We start from the raw sequence: 16614 nt of genomic DNA, 5'->3' as shown, positions 1-16614 counted from the left end.
TGCTCAGGGGGAGTCGGGTAAAGTGTGTAAACTTCGAAAATCTCTTTATGGCCTAAAACAGAGTCCTCGAGCTTGGTTTGGTAGATTTTGCAATGTGGTACATCAATTTGGCATGCAGAAGAGTACTTCTGATCATTCTGTATTTTTCAGAAGTACTAAGACTGGTTTGATTCTACTTGTGGTTTATGTTGATGACATTGTTATTACAGGGAGTGATTCAGCCGGCATTACATCACTCAAATCATTTCTCCAGACCCAGTTCCAGACAAAAGACTTAGGACTGTTGAAGTATTTTTTGGGTATTGAAGTATCTAGGTGTAAGAGAGGCATCTTCTTATCTCAAAGGAAGTATGTCCTTGACTTACTGAAGGAAACTGGAAAGTTGGGTGCCAAGCCATGCAGTGCTCCAATGACTCCAAATATGCAACTTTCAATTGGTGGTGAGCTATTTGATGATCCTGAGATGTATAGAAGGTTAGTGGGCAAACTGAATTATCTTACCGTAACACGTCCAGATATTGCTTACTCTGTGAGCGTCTTGAGCCAGTTTATGTCTTCTCCTACTGTTATCCATTGGGAAGCTTTAGGACAGATTTTGTGCTATTTGAAAGGTAATCCAGGTCGTGGCCTGCTTTACAGTAATCATAGGCATTTGAACATTGAATGTTTTTCAGATGCGGATTGGGCAGGTTCGAAGGTTGATAGAAGATCAACTTCAGGATATTGTGTCTTTGTAGGTGGAAACTTGATATCATGGAGGAGCAAGAAACAAAATGTAGTCTCACGATCGAGTGCTGAATCAGAATATCGAGCTATGGCACAATCTGCTTGTGAATTAATTTGGATTCGTCAGTTGTTAGAGGAAATTGGCTTCAAGTCATCCTTGCCTGCAAAGTTATGGTGTGATAATCAAGCTGCTCTTCACATTGCATCAAATCCAGTATTCCATGAACGAACAAAACATATCGAGATTGATTGTCATTTCATTCGTGAAAAGATACAACAGGGTGTTATCTCTACAGGACACGTTAAAACAAGTGAACAGTTAGGGGATATCTTTACAAAAGCTTTAAACGGACCCCGGGTTGACTATCTTTGTAACAAGTTAGGCATGATTAATATCTATGCTCCAACTTGAGGGGGAGTGTTAAGAATTAGTTGTAAATAGAACTCTATTAGGAGTTGCAAATAGAACTCTATTAGGAGTTAGATTCTAAATAGGTTTATAGTATCTTGTATGTGTATATATATGTGTCCCTATTGATGAATCAAATATAGAAAAATATTTTCCCACATTAAATCTACATGTTGGAAGAAACCTAGTTATTTGGAGAAGTAAAAAGCAGACTGTAGTGGCACGTTCGAGTGCAGAAGCGGAATATAGAGCTATGGCTCAAAGGAGTTTGCAAACTGTTATCGCTAAGAAAGATGATAGAAGAATTGCGACTGTTGAAAGGAGAAGATTCGACTTTGTTTTGTGCTAACAAGGCCGCAATTGGTATTGCTCAAAATCCAGTTCAACATGACCGGACAAAGCACATAGAGATTGACAGACATTTCATAAAAGAAAAAGTCATCAAGGTGTTTTGAAGCTTACTCATGTGACTTTAGATAATCAAGTTGCAGATGTTCTCACTAAAGGGCTTAACAGCAAACAATTCCATAACTTGGTTTGCAAGTTGGGCATGTGCAATATCTATGCACCAACTTGAGGGGGAGTGTTGACTTGGTTGATTTGGAGTATCCTTGTATAGGCTATTTAGGAGTATATATTGCTCTTTCCCTATTTATTCTTTTCCTATTTTAGAATTTGATACTTGTGTATAAATAGGTTGTATAAGGTCTCATTGAAACACAAGAAATATATAACAAAGTTTTCCCAAAACCCGTTCTTAAAATCAATGCTTTTTTGAATGCGCAATACAGCCTTGGGTGTGATGCCTATGGGCGACTTAGATGTGATTCCTATGCGGTCTTAGATGTGATGCCTGTGGGGACCTTGGATGTGATGCCCAAGGAAGTTTAATTCAATGGTTTAACTCTTTTCCTTTTATTTTTTTGCTCACATGTTGCTATCCATAGATACCGACATTAACACTCTAATTTAGCCTAAATAGCCACCCTGCAAAGCTATCATATATCAAGTGTCCATTCAGAAATGTAATATGGTCTCATATTTGAAATTGTACTACGCGATGCACATAAGGATGTGATATTTTCTCAGTGTGGCAGATCAACGACACCATTTAATAACAAGAAATAACTGGAGGTTACATAGCCAGCTGAATTCTCAAAATGAATGTAATCATAAAAAGCACAGGAAAGTTCTTTTGCTTAAGTTTGGGGTTATTAAAATGCCAACTAGTTTAAGGCTCAAGCTTTAGTTGAATTGAGCTTGTGTATGAGCTTTAGTGTCTAATAAAACCAATTAATTTAAGGCTCAAGCTTAGGTGGTTGTTGCTTTCTTCCATGCTTTGCTTGCATTTGTTGTATTTTGGTTTCAGTAGACATGTTCTTGAAGAGTTGCTAATCCTTGAAAAAAATCTTCTTATGACCTTAATTTTATGTTTGTTACTTAGTAATAATGTTTATGACCATAGACATAATAGCCAAGTTGGCCTCCACTTTGCATGAACTAGCTGTCGAGCTACTAGTAAGCATCTATTAAATATGTTTTCCATAAGATTGGAGCCTGCATTTTATTTTGAAATAGAAACTATATTTTGCTTTTCAGCTGAAGTTTACTTAATGTTTTCTGTTGGCACCTGTGCTACTAGCGGATGTTAAGAAAATACTGGAAATGGGACTTACAGAACAAGTGGTTATTGTAGATCCTGGAGGCAAGTGTGATTCAAGGGATCAATCAGTTGAAAATGGATAGTGCAGTTCAATTAACTGATAATATCAGTGAGGCAGATGCACTACTTGCCTTGCAGGCCAAGCTCAAGAAGAATCCTGGGATTCAAGCTGCTGCTAAGTCTCATGACATCCCCATATATGCGACAAAGGTTCATAGCATTGGTTTTGTCTGTCTCAGGAGTTGCTTCTTGTCATCAATGCACCATAAGTTTTCTTTTTTCTTGTAGACAAGTTCATTGGTGCAGATAACAAAGGCCATTAGGTCGTTGGCTAGTGATTGTGCTAATAGATTGAAAGATTCCGGGTCAGAAAGTAATGCCAAAATATCAGAGAAGACTGATGCCCTGGAAGTAAGAAGATTTTTTTTTTTTTTTTTTTCATTTGTCTTTGTTTTCTTTCTTTTTTTTTTTAATCTTTTTCCTCTTGTTTCATCTTTTTAATTAATTCTATTGATCAACAAGTGCTCTGATTCGGAAGGTTAAATATCAGAGATTGTTGGAATTGAGGAAGAGAGGGGTAGGCATAACATGACATGGAGAGAAATAGTGAATAAGATCCAGAAATCCTAGACCTTCGTGAAACTTAGCTCTGAATCAGGTGGAATGGGAAACAATTCAAAAAGTGGATCCCAACTAGCTTGCAATAACACTGAAAAACAATTCAAATAGCTGATCCCAACTAGCTTGGAATAAGACTTGGTTAAGTCGAGTGCATTAGCCATCCTACCTATATCCTATAGTCTTTATAACTCTTTGCATAATAGGCAGTTGTATTGCTTACAATGTGCATATGTAAATAATATCAAAATCATTGTGAACGACCCATATGTGAAAATAATAGATGCTGGAAATTCCTTGAAAACAAATCCATTCTACATGTAGGTTTGTTCAATAGCTTAATGATGTGCTTATAACCTGGTCCATTTCAAGATAGCTATTGTTTGAGCTCTGGTGTTTTCTTTAGGGAACCAGTGCTATATGCCCCATTGTTCATATTTTTTTCTGTCAAAACATCCATTTTTAGGTCTCCATAAGAATAATTGCATTTATTCAAACTATGGGTATACAAATACATCCAGCTTGAGATATTTAGACTGTAGAGGCATGCAGAAGATACAATTAGTTCATAAAATTTCCAGATGTAGCTTGGACCATATTGTTGAATTCACTGTAGCAGTGTTGTAGCTGTACTGAAATGGCCACAACCAGCCATGAGTTCTTGTAAGAATCAGCTTAAAAAAAAAGGTACATATAAAAACCTACAACAAAAGGCCTGTAATGGATTGGAGAAGAATAGCCATAATGGATAAATATTAATTAATTTAATCAAGTTCTGAAATTGTAGAATATAATTATACACAAATCCACAATGTGTTAAGAACCAGATTTGAACTGGTTCAATCCATTCTACTAGAGATTCCCAAATAACTATTTGGAAATAGCTCATTATATAACAATAGGCCTAAAACCTGACATGTAAAGGTTGTTATTCAAAACCATGCTAAAAATGACAAGTCACTGATTTGGAAATTTTTGGGATCTGCTGTAGTAATTAGCTCAATGATGCACCAGAGGTGTTTAGATGTTTCTGCAGAATTAAGAATTGGAAGTCAGCTTAAAATACATATTCTTCACTCCCTCTCATGTTGAGGATGAAGTTGCCTACCTGCTACCTTTTTCTGGTAAAAATGTGCGCAAGATAAGTTTGGTACTTGTGGTAATGATACAAGCCTTGAAAGAAATATTAACTTGTGTACCTTTAGGTTCATTTTTCACCTGTTGTCCCTCAAGTTAGCAGTAATGTACTTTGCTGTTCATAAATTTCAATTTGTAACATAAAAATTAATCAAATTCTGTAACAGTAAAAGCACTTTTACTATTTGTTGAAATCTTTGTAATTAAAGTAAATATTGTTTTTCCTAGTTTAGGTTTATTCTTATTTAGAGTACATATTGTCTTTCCTAGTTTAGGTTTATTCCTATTTAGATTACTTTCTATATTGGAACAATCTTTTGTATATATATAGTGGAGTAGAGATTGAAAAATAATAACACAATAGAAAGAAATACAACATATTTTTTCTTTTAATTTCTTCACTGTATCAGAGCCATTGTCGTGAATTTTTCGGCAACGGTTTCGGTTTGAGAGTGGGTTGAAATACACACAGTACCGCCGGGAGTGGGAGTTGGTTGTCACCGCCCCGCTCAGAAGGAAGAGCAACCGCCGATCGGCCCTCCGTCCAAATCGGTTGCCGTCCGACCATGAGCGTGTGCACACGCGCCTCCAGAAGATTTTGGCATTTCTTCATGCGCCGGTGCATGCGGCTGTTTCTGGTGAGCTCCGTCGACGTTTCTTGTTCCGATGGCCTCGACTTGTTGTGGTGACTTTCACCTACTGGTTCTTCAGCACCAGTTTTGCCTTTTTGGAATTTTTTCCCTTTTTTGGTTTATTTCTACCACTGCTGGTTCTTCACCACAGCCGCTTGAATTTTTTTTTTAGTCTAATAGTATGGGTGACGGAAAGAAGGTAGATATGGACTTTCACTCAGAGAGCCCCTCACTTCAGATTAGTCCGATGAAGTTAGATAGAGCAAACTACCTGACTTGGTCTCGGTCTTGTTTATTATTCATTGAAGCAAAAGGTTCGCAGGGATACCTTGATGGTGGAGCGACTAAACCAGTTTCGACAGATCCGGGCGTTAACAAATGGAAATCCGAGAATTCTCTTATTATGTCTTGGTTAATAAATTCCATGCAGCCAACTATTTCCCGAGGCTATTTGCTTCTTGATATAGCTAAGAAGATATAGGATGCCGCTTCACAGATGTATTCACAAACTGAAAACTATGGTTAGAGATATGAATTGCGACAGAAAGTTCATGAAACCAAGCAGGGATCTGACTATCACTCAGTATTTTGCTGAACTTAGTGGGTTATGGCAGGAAATGGATTATTACCAAGACTTTCAAGCAAAATGTACTGATGATGCGACTCAAGTTTAGAAGTTGATTGAAGTAGAACGTGTGTATGATTTTCTGGCTGACCTAAATAACAAGTATGATCAGATCCGAGTCCAAGCTCTTGGACGAGATCCTTTTCCATTGTTGCGACAAACATATTCATTTGTACAGCAAGAGGAGACTCGTAGGAATGCTTTGGTTCACAGATTTACAATTGATAAAGTAGGGTTGATTGCTAATTCTGCAAGAGAACATATACAGGCTGCAAAGAGCGGTTCTTCAGATAGAGATCAATTATTTTGTGATTATTGCAGTAAGAATAGGCACCCTAAGGAGTTCTGCTGGAAATTACATGGACGCCCAACTAAAGGGCGTGGAGGCAAGCGGGTCAATTCTTCTAGACCACAGGCACACATGTCTGATGGTGGAGCTTTATCTGAGGAAACATCTACTGCTGGTAGCTTTTCCTGATAAGGAAATTCAGTCCCTGAAACAATTGTTGTCACAGCCTGATTCCTCATCAACTCAGACTGCAACCTTTAATTTTGTTAATTCAGGTAATGCTTTTCTTGCCTTTCTTGCAAAAAATTGCAAAACCCTCTTGGGTTATAGATTCAGGAGCAAATAAACATACAATAGGCTCTGTAAAACATTTCCTCACATATTCTAAGTATCAAGGCACAGAAAAAATTCGCATTGTAGATGGCTCCTTAGTACCGATTGCTGGACAGGTCCTATTGACTGTACTTCCAATATTAAACTCTCCTATGTTCTTTATGTTCTTAGATTCCCTATTAATTTGTTATCTGTTAGCTTAATCATAAAAACGTTTAATTGCAAAGTAACTTTTTACCCTACTCATTGTATATTTCAGGAATTGAACACGGGGAGAACGATTGGCAGTGATAGCTTGCGCGATGGACTGTATTTGTTGTATGACGTTTGTCGTTTTTCAAATTCGGGTACCAATCAAGCTTTCTTAGGAACTTCTAGAAATCCTTCCCATGAAGTTATTCAATGGCACAGGAGATTAGGATATCCCTCTTTTTCTATTTTAGGACATTTATTTCCCACTTTGTTTGCTAAGTGTCATTTTGATTCATTAGTATGTGATGCTTGTGAACTTGCCAAACACATCAGACATTCTTATTGATCGGTAGTTACATCAATTTGATGTTAAAAACGCTTTTCTACATGGTGACTTGAAAGAAGAGGTATATATGGAGATTCCTCCTGGATTTGATGTTGACAAGACTAGAGGAAAAGTTTGCAAACTGAAGAAGTCATTATATAGGCTGAAGCAATCACCAAGAGCATAGTTTGAAAGGTTTAGTAAAGCTATGCTTTCTTTTGGGTACATTCAGAGCGATACTGATCATACTTTGTTCATGAAACATCATGAAGGTAAAATCACATTGCTTATTGTTTATGTTGATGATGTAGTGATGACTGGAAATAATGAAGAAGAAATGACTCACTTGAAAAGTTTGTTAGTTAGAGAGTTTGAGATTAAAGATTTGGGAAAGTTGAGATATTTCCTTGGGATAGAAGTTGCTAGATTAGAAAAAGGGATTTTATTTCTCAAAGAAAGTACATCCTTGATCTCTTTAAAGAAACTGGTATGTTGGGATGTAAACCTGCAGAATCACATACTGAAGCCAATCATAAGCTTCAAGCTGGAGTGGGAAGTTCAGTTGATGTTGGCAGGTATCAGAGATTGGTCGGGAGGTTGATTTACCTTGCCTATATTAGACCAGATATTGCCTATGCTGTAAGTTTAGTGAGTCAGTACATGCATGACCCCCAGGAGTCTCACTTAGAAGCTGTGCATCGGATTCTAAGATATTTAAAATCAGCTCCAGGTAAAGGACCTTTATTTTCTAAACATGGCCATTTGACAATAACAGGCTATACAGATGTGGATTGGGCTGGTTTCCTTGATGACAGGAGATCAACCTCAGGTCATCGTGTTTTTATTGGAGGAAACCTTGTCACATGGAGAAGCAAGAAGCAGGCTGTTGTTGCAAGGTCCAGTGCAGAAGCAGAATATAGAGCTATGGCACAAGGAATCTGTGAACTCCTATGGTTGTGTAGATTAATGGAAGAGTTAAAGTTGATTAAAACAACAAATATATCCTTGTTTTGTGATAGTAAAGCAACCATCAGTACTATAAATAATCCAGTCCAGCATGATCGAACTAAGCACATAGAGATTGATCGTCACTTTATAAATAATCCAGTCCAGCATGATCGAACTAAGCACATAGAGATTGAATGTCTTATAAGTGTCTCTTATATAGCTTCAAAAGAGCAACTAGCTGATATTTTCACAAAGGGTTTGCATAACAAATTGTTTCATCCTTTAGTTTGCAAGTTGGGCATGAGTAATATCTATGCATCAATAATATCTATGCATCAACTTGAGGGGAAGTGTTGAAATTTTTTTAATTAAAGTAAATATTGTCTTTCCTAGTTTGGATTTATTCCTATTTAGAGTACATATTGTCTTTTCTAGTTTAGGTTTATTCCTATTTAGATTACTTCCTATATTGGAACAATCTTTTGTATATATATAGTGGAGTAAAGATTGAAAAATAATAACATAATAGAAAGAAATACAACATATTCTTTCTTTTAATTTCTTCACTATTTTTTTTTAAATCTTGCTGGAAAGCTGATGCAAATGACACATTGGACATAAAACAATTTTTTTTTTTTAATTTTTGCAACTATGCTCATTTCTCTTGCCCATATGTTTATCTAATTCATGAAAAGTGAAAAAAAGCTACTCTACAAACACTGATAGACAAATAGGTAGAAGGGAGAGAGAAACAAGCATAGTTGTTAAGGATAAAAAATAGGTTTTATATCTGTTATGATTTGCCGCTGTAATTAGCTGTAATTAGCTGCTGAGATTAGGAGCTATAATTAGCAGATCATTAGCAGATTATTTGGGATCCTAGATTATCACTAGCAGATTATTTGGGATCCTAGATTATCATTAGCAGATTATTTAGGATCCTTGATTAGTTACCTATATTGTACTTATGTAGTACTTTATATCCCCAATTCTCGAGGGAATAATCAAGTCAATATTTCCTCTCATTCTTCTTCTTCACATGGTATCAGAGGCAACAAAGGGCCTGAATACATTCCTCTTCTTCTCTCTTTCTCTCTTCTAAGGGATTTCCAATTACCCTATTATTCTCTCTCTTCTATAGTCACAGCCACACGCCGTTGACAGATTCTGCCACCTTCCTCTTCACTGTTCTGCTACTGAATATGGCTGAATCAGGTCTAATCAAGTCTCTTCTTCCTAATTCTACTGGTATTACTATTGTTAAACTTCAAGGCAGTAGCAATTACATTTCTTGGTTCAATTCTATTGAGCTATGGTTCTTATGTCAAGGATATGATGATCATCTTATTAAGAATGCTACTGATATCGTTGCAACCGATAGGACGACATGGATTAAAATTGATGCTCAGTTGTGTAGCCTATTATGGCATACTCTTAATCCTAAATTACTTCCTCTTTTTCAGTCCTGTAAAACTTGTTGTAAGGTCTGGACAAAAGCCAAAACATTGTATACCAATGATATACAACGAATTTACAATGTTGTCTCTAATATTGTCCATTTGCAGCAAAATCAAACGGATATGGCTAGTTACATTGGGCAAGTTGAGACATTGAAAGATGAGTTTGTTTCCATTATGCCTTTCACAGAGAATATTGCTGAACAAGAAAAACAAAGAGATAGTTTTTTATGGTCTTGGCTCTAATCGGCCTTCGACCCGATCTTAGCTCTATTCGAGATCAAATTTTGACTGGTTCCATTGTTCCTACCTTAGAAGATATCTCTACTCGACTTCTTCGTATTTCCACCACTCCAGCTGCACCTCCTAACATTGAAGCCTCTGCTTTTGCCGTCCAGAATAGTAATAAAAAATGGAAAGGTAATAGGTATAAGGTTCACTGCACTTATTGTGATAAACTAGGATATACTTGTGATACCTGTTGGAAATTACATGGTAAACCGTCTCAGAATCAATCTGCTGGTACTGGACGACCTGCAGCTCATATGGTTCAGAGTAATGGAGTTGGAATTCTTCCTTTGCCTGGTACATCAAGCAACTGCATCACTCTGACAGGATCAGAATATGAAGAATATGCTCAATTCCAGGCAGCCAAACAACAAGCTCAACAACAGTCACCTAGTCTACAGCACTCTAGCACCTCAGTTGCTTGTTTGTCTCAGTCCTCAACTGGTACTCCTTGGATACTTGATTCCGGCGCTTCCGATCAAATTTCTGGTAATGAAACATTGTTCTCTACTCTCATTCCTACTCTAGACTCATCCACAGTCACCTTAGCTAATGGTTCAGAAACTAAAGTTAAAGGCATTGGGACAGTTCAACTTATTACATCAGTAACTTTACAATCTATCTTATACACCTCTGGCTGTCCTTATAATTTAATTTCTGTTAGCAAAATCACCAAACAGCTTGATTGCATTGTCTTTTTCATAGCTAACTATGGTGTTGTGCAGGATAGGCGTACGGGGAAGACGGTTGGAATAGGATATAAGTCACATGACTTGTATTACATATCCCCTCTGAAAGCCACTATTACATTAGCTTCTACTGCTTCTGCTGAGCTTCTACACAATCGTTTTGGTCATCCTAGTCTTCTTAAACTTAAACATTTAGTTCCTAGCTTATCTTCATTAAGTGTTTTGGAATGTGAATCTTGTCAACTTGGAAAACAATCTCGTGTTTCATTTCCTAAGATTGTCAATAATAAAGCTTTGGCTATGTTTGATATTGTTCATTCAGACATTTGGGGTCCTAGTCGTGTTAGTACAATTCTGGGATTTAATTATTTTGTTACTTTTATTGATGACTATTCTCGTTGTACATGGGTGTTTCTAATGAAAAGTCGTTCTGAACTATTCTCTATCTTTCAAAAACTCTGTGCTGAAATTCGAACTCAATTTGGTGTTTCCATAAAAACATTACGCAGTGATAATGCTCGGGAATATTTTTCTCAGCAATTTAATGAGTTTATGTCTTCTCAGGGTATTCTCCATCAATCTTTTTGTGCTTATACACCCCAACAGAATGGAATTGCCGAAAGAAAGAGTCGTCATCTTATTGAAACAGCACGAACATTACTTCTTCATAATCAAGTCCCGCTTCATTTCTGGGGGTATGCAGTACTTACTGCTTGTTTTCTTATTAACAGGATGCCTTCTTCTGTTTTACAGAATCAAAGCCCTCATTCTGTTTTGTTCCTCGAACAGGACCCCTTTCATCTGCGACTTCGTGTTTTTGGGAGTACTTGTTTTGTTCATGATCATACCCCTGGCAAGGACAAGCTTCAACCAAAGTCCATTAAGTGCATTTTCTTAGGATATCCTGGTCTTCAGAAAGGGTACAAGTGTTATGACCCAATCTTTTCCAAGTTCTTTATCTCCGCTGATGTTACTTTCTTTGAAACTACCCCTTATTTTTCTAAACAGCCAGAGCTTGAACAATCTGTTTCCAATGTTCTCCCCTTCCCTATTCTTCCTCCTCCAGTTACATTTCGTCCTCTTCAGATCTATTCTCGTCATCCTACTACTAACCTTGTTTTGAATGCAGATATACAGCCTAGTGACTCATCTCCTATTCCGATCTCATCTCCTGCACTGGTCGTGCCAAACACAAAGGCAGAAAATGCTCCCATTGTCCTTTGCAAAGGTATTCGCTTCACTCGTAATTCTCATCCTATTTACAATATTTTGAGCTATCACCGTTTATCTCCTTCATATTATGCCTTTGTCTCCACATTGTCTACTGTTTCTATCCCTAAGAGTGTTAGTGAAGCACTTAACCATCCTGGTTGGTCTGCTGCTATGACTGAGGAGATGACTGCTTTGCATAATAATGGTACATGGGAACTTGTTTCTTTGCCTCCTGGGAAGAGCACTGTTGGCTGTCGATGGGTTTACACGGTTAAAATTGGATCAGATGGTAAAATTGATAAGTTGAAAGCTAGGCTTGTGGCAAAGGGGTACACACAGGTTTATGGCCTTGACTATAGTGATACTTTTTCCCCTGTGGCCAAAATAGCCTCTGTTCGTCTTCTTCTTTCTTTGGCAGCTATCTATCAATGGCCTCTTCATCAACTTGACATCAAAAATGCTTTCTTGCATGGGGAATTGACCGAGGAAGTATATATGGAGCAACCTCTTGGTTTTGTTGCTCAGGGGGAGTCTGGTTTGGTATGTCGACTACGTCGATCTCTCTATGGCTTGAAACAATCTCCACGTGCATGGTTTGGAAGATTTAGTGCTGTTGTCCAGAAATTTGGCATGCGTCGAAGTGACATTGATCATTCAGTCTTCTATCGGCATGGAAATCATGGGAAATGTACTTATCTAGTTGTTTATGTTGATGATATTGTCATAACTGGCAATGTCATGAAGGGATTTCTCAACTAAAGCAGCATTTATTCTGCAACTTTCAAACTAAAGATTTGGGAAAGCTAAAATATTTTCCTGGGATTGAGGTAGCACAGTCCAAGATTGGAGCTGCAATCTCACAAAGAAAGTATGCTCTTGATATACTAGAAGAAACAGGTATGATGGATTGTAAACCTGTGGATACTCCTATGGATCCCAGTGTAAAACTTATTCCAGGACAGGGGAAGCCATTTAAAGATCCTGGCAGATATAGAAGGCTTGTTGAAAAATTAAACTATCTTACTATTACACGACTGGATATTTCTTTTGCTGTGAGTGTGGTTAGTCAATTTCTTCAGTCTCCATGTGATAGTCATTAGGATGCTGTTGTTCGCATTCTGAGATATATCAAAGGAGCTCCTGGGCAAGGTCTGTTATATGAGAACAAGGGTCATTCACAAGTGGTTGGCTATTCAGATTCAGATTGGGCAGGTTCTCCCTCTGATAGACGGTCCATTTCTGGTTATTGTATCATGATTGGAGGAAATTTGATATCATGGAAAAGTAAAAAGCAGGATGTTGTGGCTAGGTCAAGCGCAGAAGCAGAGTATCGAGCCATGGCGTTAGCCACTTGTGAACTTGTTGGGCTCAAGCACCTTCTTCAAGAGTTGAAGTGTGGAGAAATAAAACAGATGACATTGATATGTGACAATTAAGCAGCACTCCATATTGCCTCAAATCCAATGTTTCATGAAAGAACGAAACATATTGAGATCGATTGTCATTTCATCAGACAAAAGATTGAGTCAGGATGCATATCTACTTCCTTTGTCAGTTCGAACGATCAATTGGTAGATATACTGACCAAATCTTTACGAGGACCGCGAATTGAATACATTTGTGGCAAGCTAGGAACATACATGTATGCTCCAGCTTGAGGGGGAGTGTTATGATTTGCTGCTGTAATTAGCTGCTGAGATTAGGAGCTAGAATTAGCTGATCATTAGCAGATTATTTGGGATCCTTGACTAGTTACCTATATTGTACATATGTAGTACTATTTATATCCCCAATTCTTGAGGGAATAATCAAGTCAATATTTCCTCTCATTCTTCTTCTTCACAATATCCACCTTTCTGGTGATACTTATTCGAAAATCTGCGACAATCTAGTAATAGTGCTTTTGCTTTTACTGTGTTACATAATTGATGTTGGGTAATTTATATTACAATTTGAAGTTTCCTAATGATAAAGTGTTTAGTGCTCATGCTTTGTTTTGTAAGACAACTGTGTAGTTCTACGACTAAATCATCCTTGAGGGATAACATGGGTTAACCTTTGTTGAGGAGATATGTTCTACATAAGTGAAGGCTGATGGCCACGATGGAAAGATATTTGTTATGGTCCCTTGATAACAATCTAGTTATGGGTCCATGGCGTAAAGGATCAGGGTGAGTGAGTGAAGGTTGGGAGAGGATTTTCTTTTTTCGACCTATGATTTTGAAAGCACAGGTTGACTAGAGAGAACCTTAAAACCTCTTGAGTTTGAAGTAATTAAAGTTTTTTGGATTTTAATCATGTCTTACTACAATTAAATACTCCCTCCATTCTTAAATACTTATCACATTTGTTATTTCACGTCCCTTAAGAAAATTATTTAATTTATTTAAGTTACAATAAATTCTTGAGGAATTGAATCAATCACTATTGGTCATATGCAAAAGGCAAAAATCGAAAATATAATTTATTATTTGTCAAATCCACAAATGTGCAAGTATTTGGAAACACAGTACTTTGTCAAATGTGACAAGTATTTGGGAACAAAGGGAGTACAATGGAAGGGATAACCACCTCCTACAAAATTGGTACCATAAGCAAATCTGGAGGAACACCATGGTAGGTAAGAAAATAACCAAATTAAACGAAATACTAATAACAAAATTCTGATAACTGACATCCACTATATACATCATGGACTAATATCATGGAAGCATCTTCTGACCTGGTCTTGGGCTTGCTTAATCTTAGAACCATGCATGAAACACTCGTAACTTTCTGTGTCCTGCTAACAATCTAATAATCCATTCGGATAGCTAGTCATTTGAAAATGATCGAACAATTGGAATTTGGCACCATGCTGTACTGGTGTGCTTTTAAGATTTTATACTTGAGACTCAAATCCAAATTCACATTCATTTCAAATGACTTAAATGAGTGAGTTTTCAAATGACTTAAATGAGTATCTACTATCTACCCAAATGGTCCTAAAGGAATATCAACTTGCAATAATCTTGTTTAATTCTTGGTGGATTCTCTTGGGGAGGAGTTTGAGAAGGCTTTTGCAATAGTTTGGGCTAGGGTTTCTATCTACCATGCAAAGCTACATGTTACTATCTAATGATAGCAGCAATGTCATAATCAAACAAAGTGGATTCTCTATGAATATTCCAGGTACTCAATTCTGTGAGTCTTATTCCCTTTCCTGTGATGTGGGTCTCCGAGGTGGTTTTCCTTCGATATTGAACCCTTAACCCTTGTTTGGTTTGCAAAATATCAGAAGTAATAGAATAACTATCTATTCTATTCTTTACTCTATAAAATTTGTGTTTCTATTATTTCATGAAATAATTACTCCACTTACTAAATTTGAATTAGAGTTAATAATAACTATTCATATGGAATAGTTCTACTCTTTTCCAATTTCCTGCTATTTTCTGAAATAAACAAGGCCCTTAATCTTTACAATGCTAATATGGTTAGAAGTGAGGTGCAGAGAACAAATGATAGGTTGTATTGGAGAATATTTGCTCGACATGCTATGCGTTCTTTTAGTAAAGCAAAGCATTGCTAGATTTAGATTGAATGATTTTAGTCTTAAAGATAGCTTTTGAACTTTGCATCTTCTTTTGCCTCCAATCAAAGTAAAAACACAAGAAAAGAAAAGAACAGTGGCCAGACGAGATTTTGTGTTAAGGTTAGCTGTAGCCTTGTAAATCAATAAATCAATGTACAGCAGATGCTCACTGTGATCTATAAAAGGAAATAAAAAGTCTGTCCACACGCTCGAAGTGATTTGTTCTTTCATTTTGGATTTGTACTACCTAGTTCAATCAACATATTTGTTGTTCAGCTTCTTGAGTGCTTTCTCTTTGCAGGAGGCAAGAATGGCAATTGAGCAGGTGGTATTTCCAAAAGGGGAACCGGTAGAGCTACTTCCGAGGTCACCTCAGATTATTTCAGTTCAGATGGACTTTATTCAAAAATACAATCTACAAGCAGAGAAAATTGGTACAGAGTCAGATGTACGTCTTCGCATCCTTCCATATCAGGATATGTTGGACGAAGGCCAGAAACGTAGTGAAACAGTTGACAGAGATATTACAGATATTGGGTCTGATGACTTCCTTGGTGCAAACAGTGACTTAAATGGATCACCGTACACTGAGAACAGGTTACCTCTTCTTCCTGATTAGTCCTGAACCTTATTTTTCCCCAGTGAGCTAGTCATGTTCATGCTTTATAACAGCCTTGATCTTGCTCTATTTTGAAAACTGTCACACGTTATAGTTGTACGCCTTGCACTGGGGTTTCCTGTCTGCTTGATTTTGCATATTACTGGTCCGCAGTCTGTCTTCATAGTTTGTACAGTCTCTAGAACTATGCAAATTTACAATTACAACCCCAGAGGTTCAAATCAAAATAGTCTGTGAAATCCATTAATTTAATGATATCAGCTCAAGCATGTTTTACATCAGATATGTGATCTTGTGTTCTTTGGCATTCAATATTACATTTTTGCTTTTATGTTGCCAAACCGAAGGGAAAGAAGATGGTAATGGAACATGGCTTTAGCTTTATGAAACAGATTTTCTCATATGCTTCTCAAATAGTGACCTGACGAAATTCAATTGTACAACTTGCATTTGCATTCATATTCATCAACTTGTAATCCACATGCTATTAAAAGGCATTCTTATTTCATCCTAACCTGTGACCTAACAAACGTGAGTTTCTATCAGCATTTCCATTCATTGGCTTTTGCTCTCATCTTACCTAAAAGATAAGTGTTTTTTGGTAGCCATTTGTACATAGTGCACATTTTCTTTTGGAAAACCTCATTTATCATGTACACTCACTAATCTCACTATAGATAAACCTAATTGGCCTTCTAGTTATCTTCTAAAATCCATCCTTGTCCTGAATTTAGTTACCTAACACTTCTTTTCATTGGCTTCATCTGCATATGAATTAAACATTGTGTAAAACATGATCTCAGATTGTCCTCAACTAGAGACTAATTGTCCTTGGTTAAATAATTCCAATTGCAATCATTAGTTTTTGGTGCATAAGA

The 16614-nt window shown here is 37.0% G+C and overlaps 1 protein-coding gene across 2 annotated transcripts in view; it reads left to right on the top strand.

Moving 5' to 3' along the window:
- LOC105639187 (P-loop containing nucleoside triphosphate hydrolases superfamily protein) overlaps positions 1-16017 on the top strand; it is a 32656-nt gene extending 16639 nt beyond the window's left edge. The window contains exons 7-9 of one of the 2 annotated variants that reach the window (XM_012223157.4): positions 2832-3008; positions 3087-3209; positions 15419-16017. In XM_012223157.4, coding sequence (XP_012078547.1) covers positions 2832-3008; positions 3087-3209; positions 15419-15736 — 618 coding nt within the window. In that variant the 3' untranslated portion in view covers positions 15737-16017. The remainder of the gene's footprint in view (positions 1-2831; positions 3009-3086; positions 3210-15418) is intronic. The other variant, XM_020681354.3, reaches the window with a different exon arrangement.
- Positions 16018-16614: the final 597 nt, after the last annotated feature.

Source organism: Jatropha curcas, chromosome 7 (assembly GCF_041381405.1).
Source record: "Jatropha curcas cultivar XTBG-Jc1 chromosome 7, XTBG_Jcur_1.0, whole genome shotgun sequence".
Lineage (NCBI taxonomy): Eukaryota > Viridiplantae > Streptophyta > Magnoliopsida > Malpighiales > Euphorbiaceae > Jatropha > Jatropha curcas.
The sequence above is the reverse complement of the archived record's forward strand: the minus strand, read 5'-3'. Positions and strand labels throughout refer to the sequence as shown.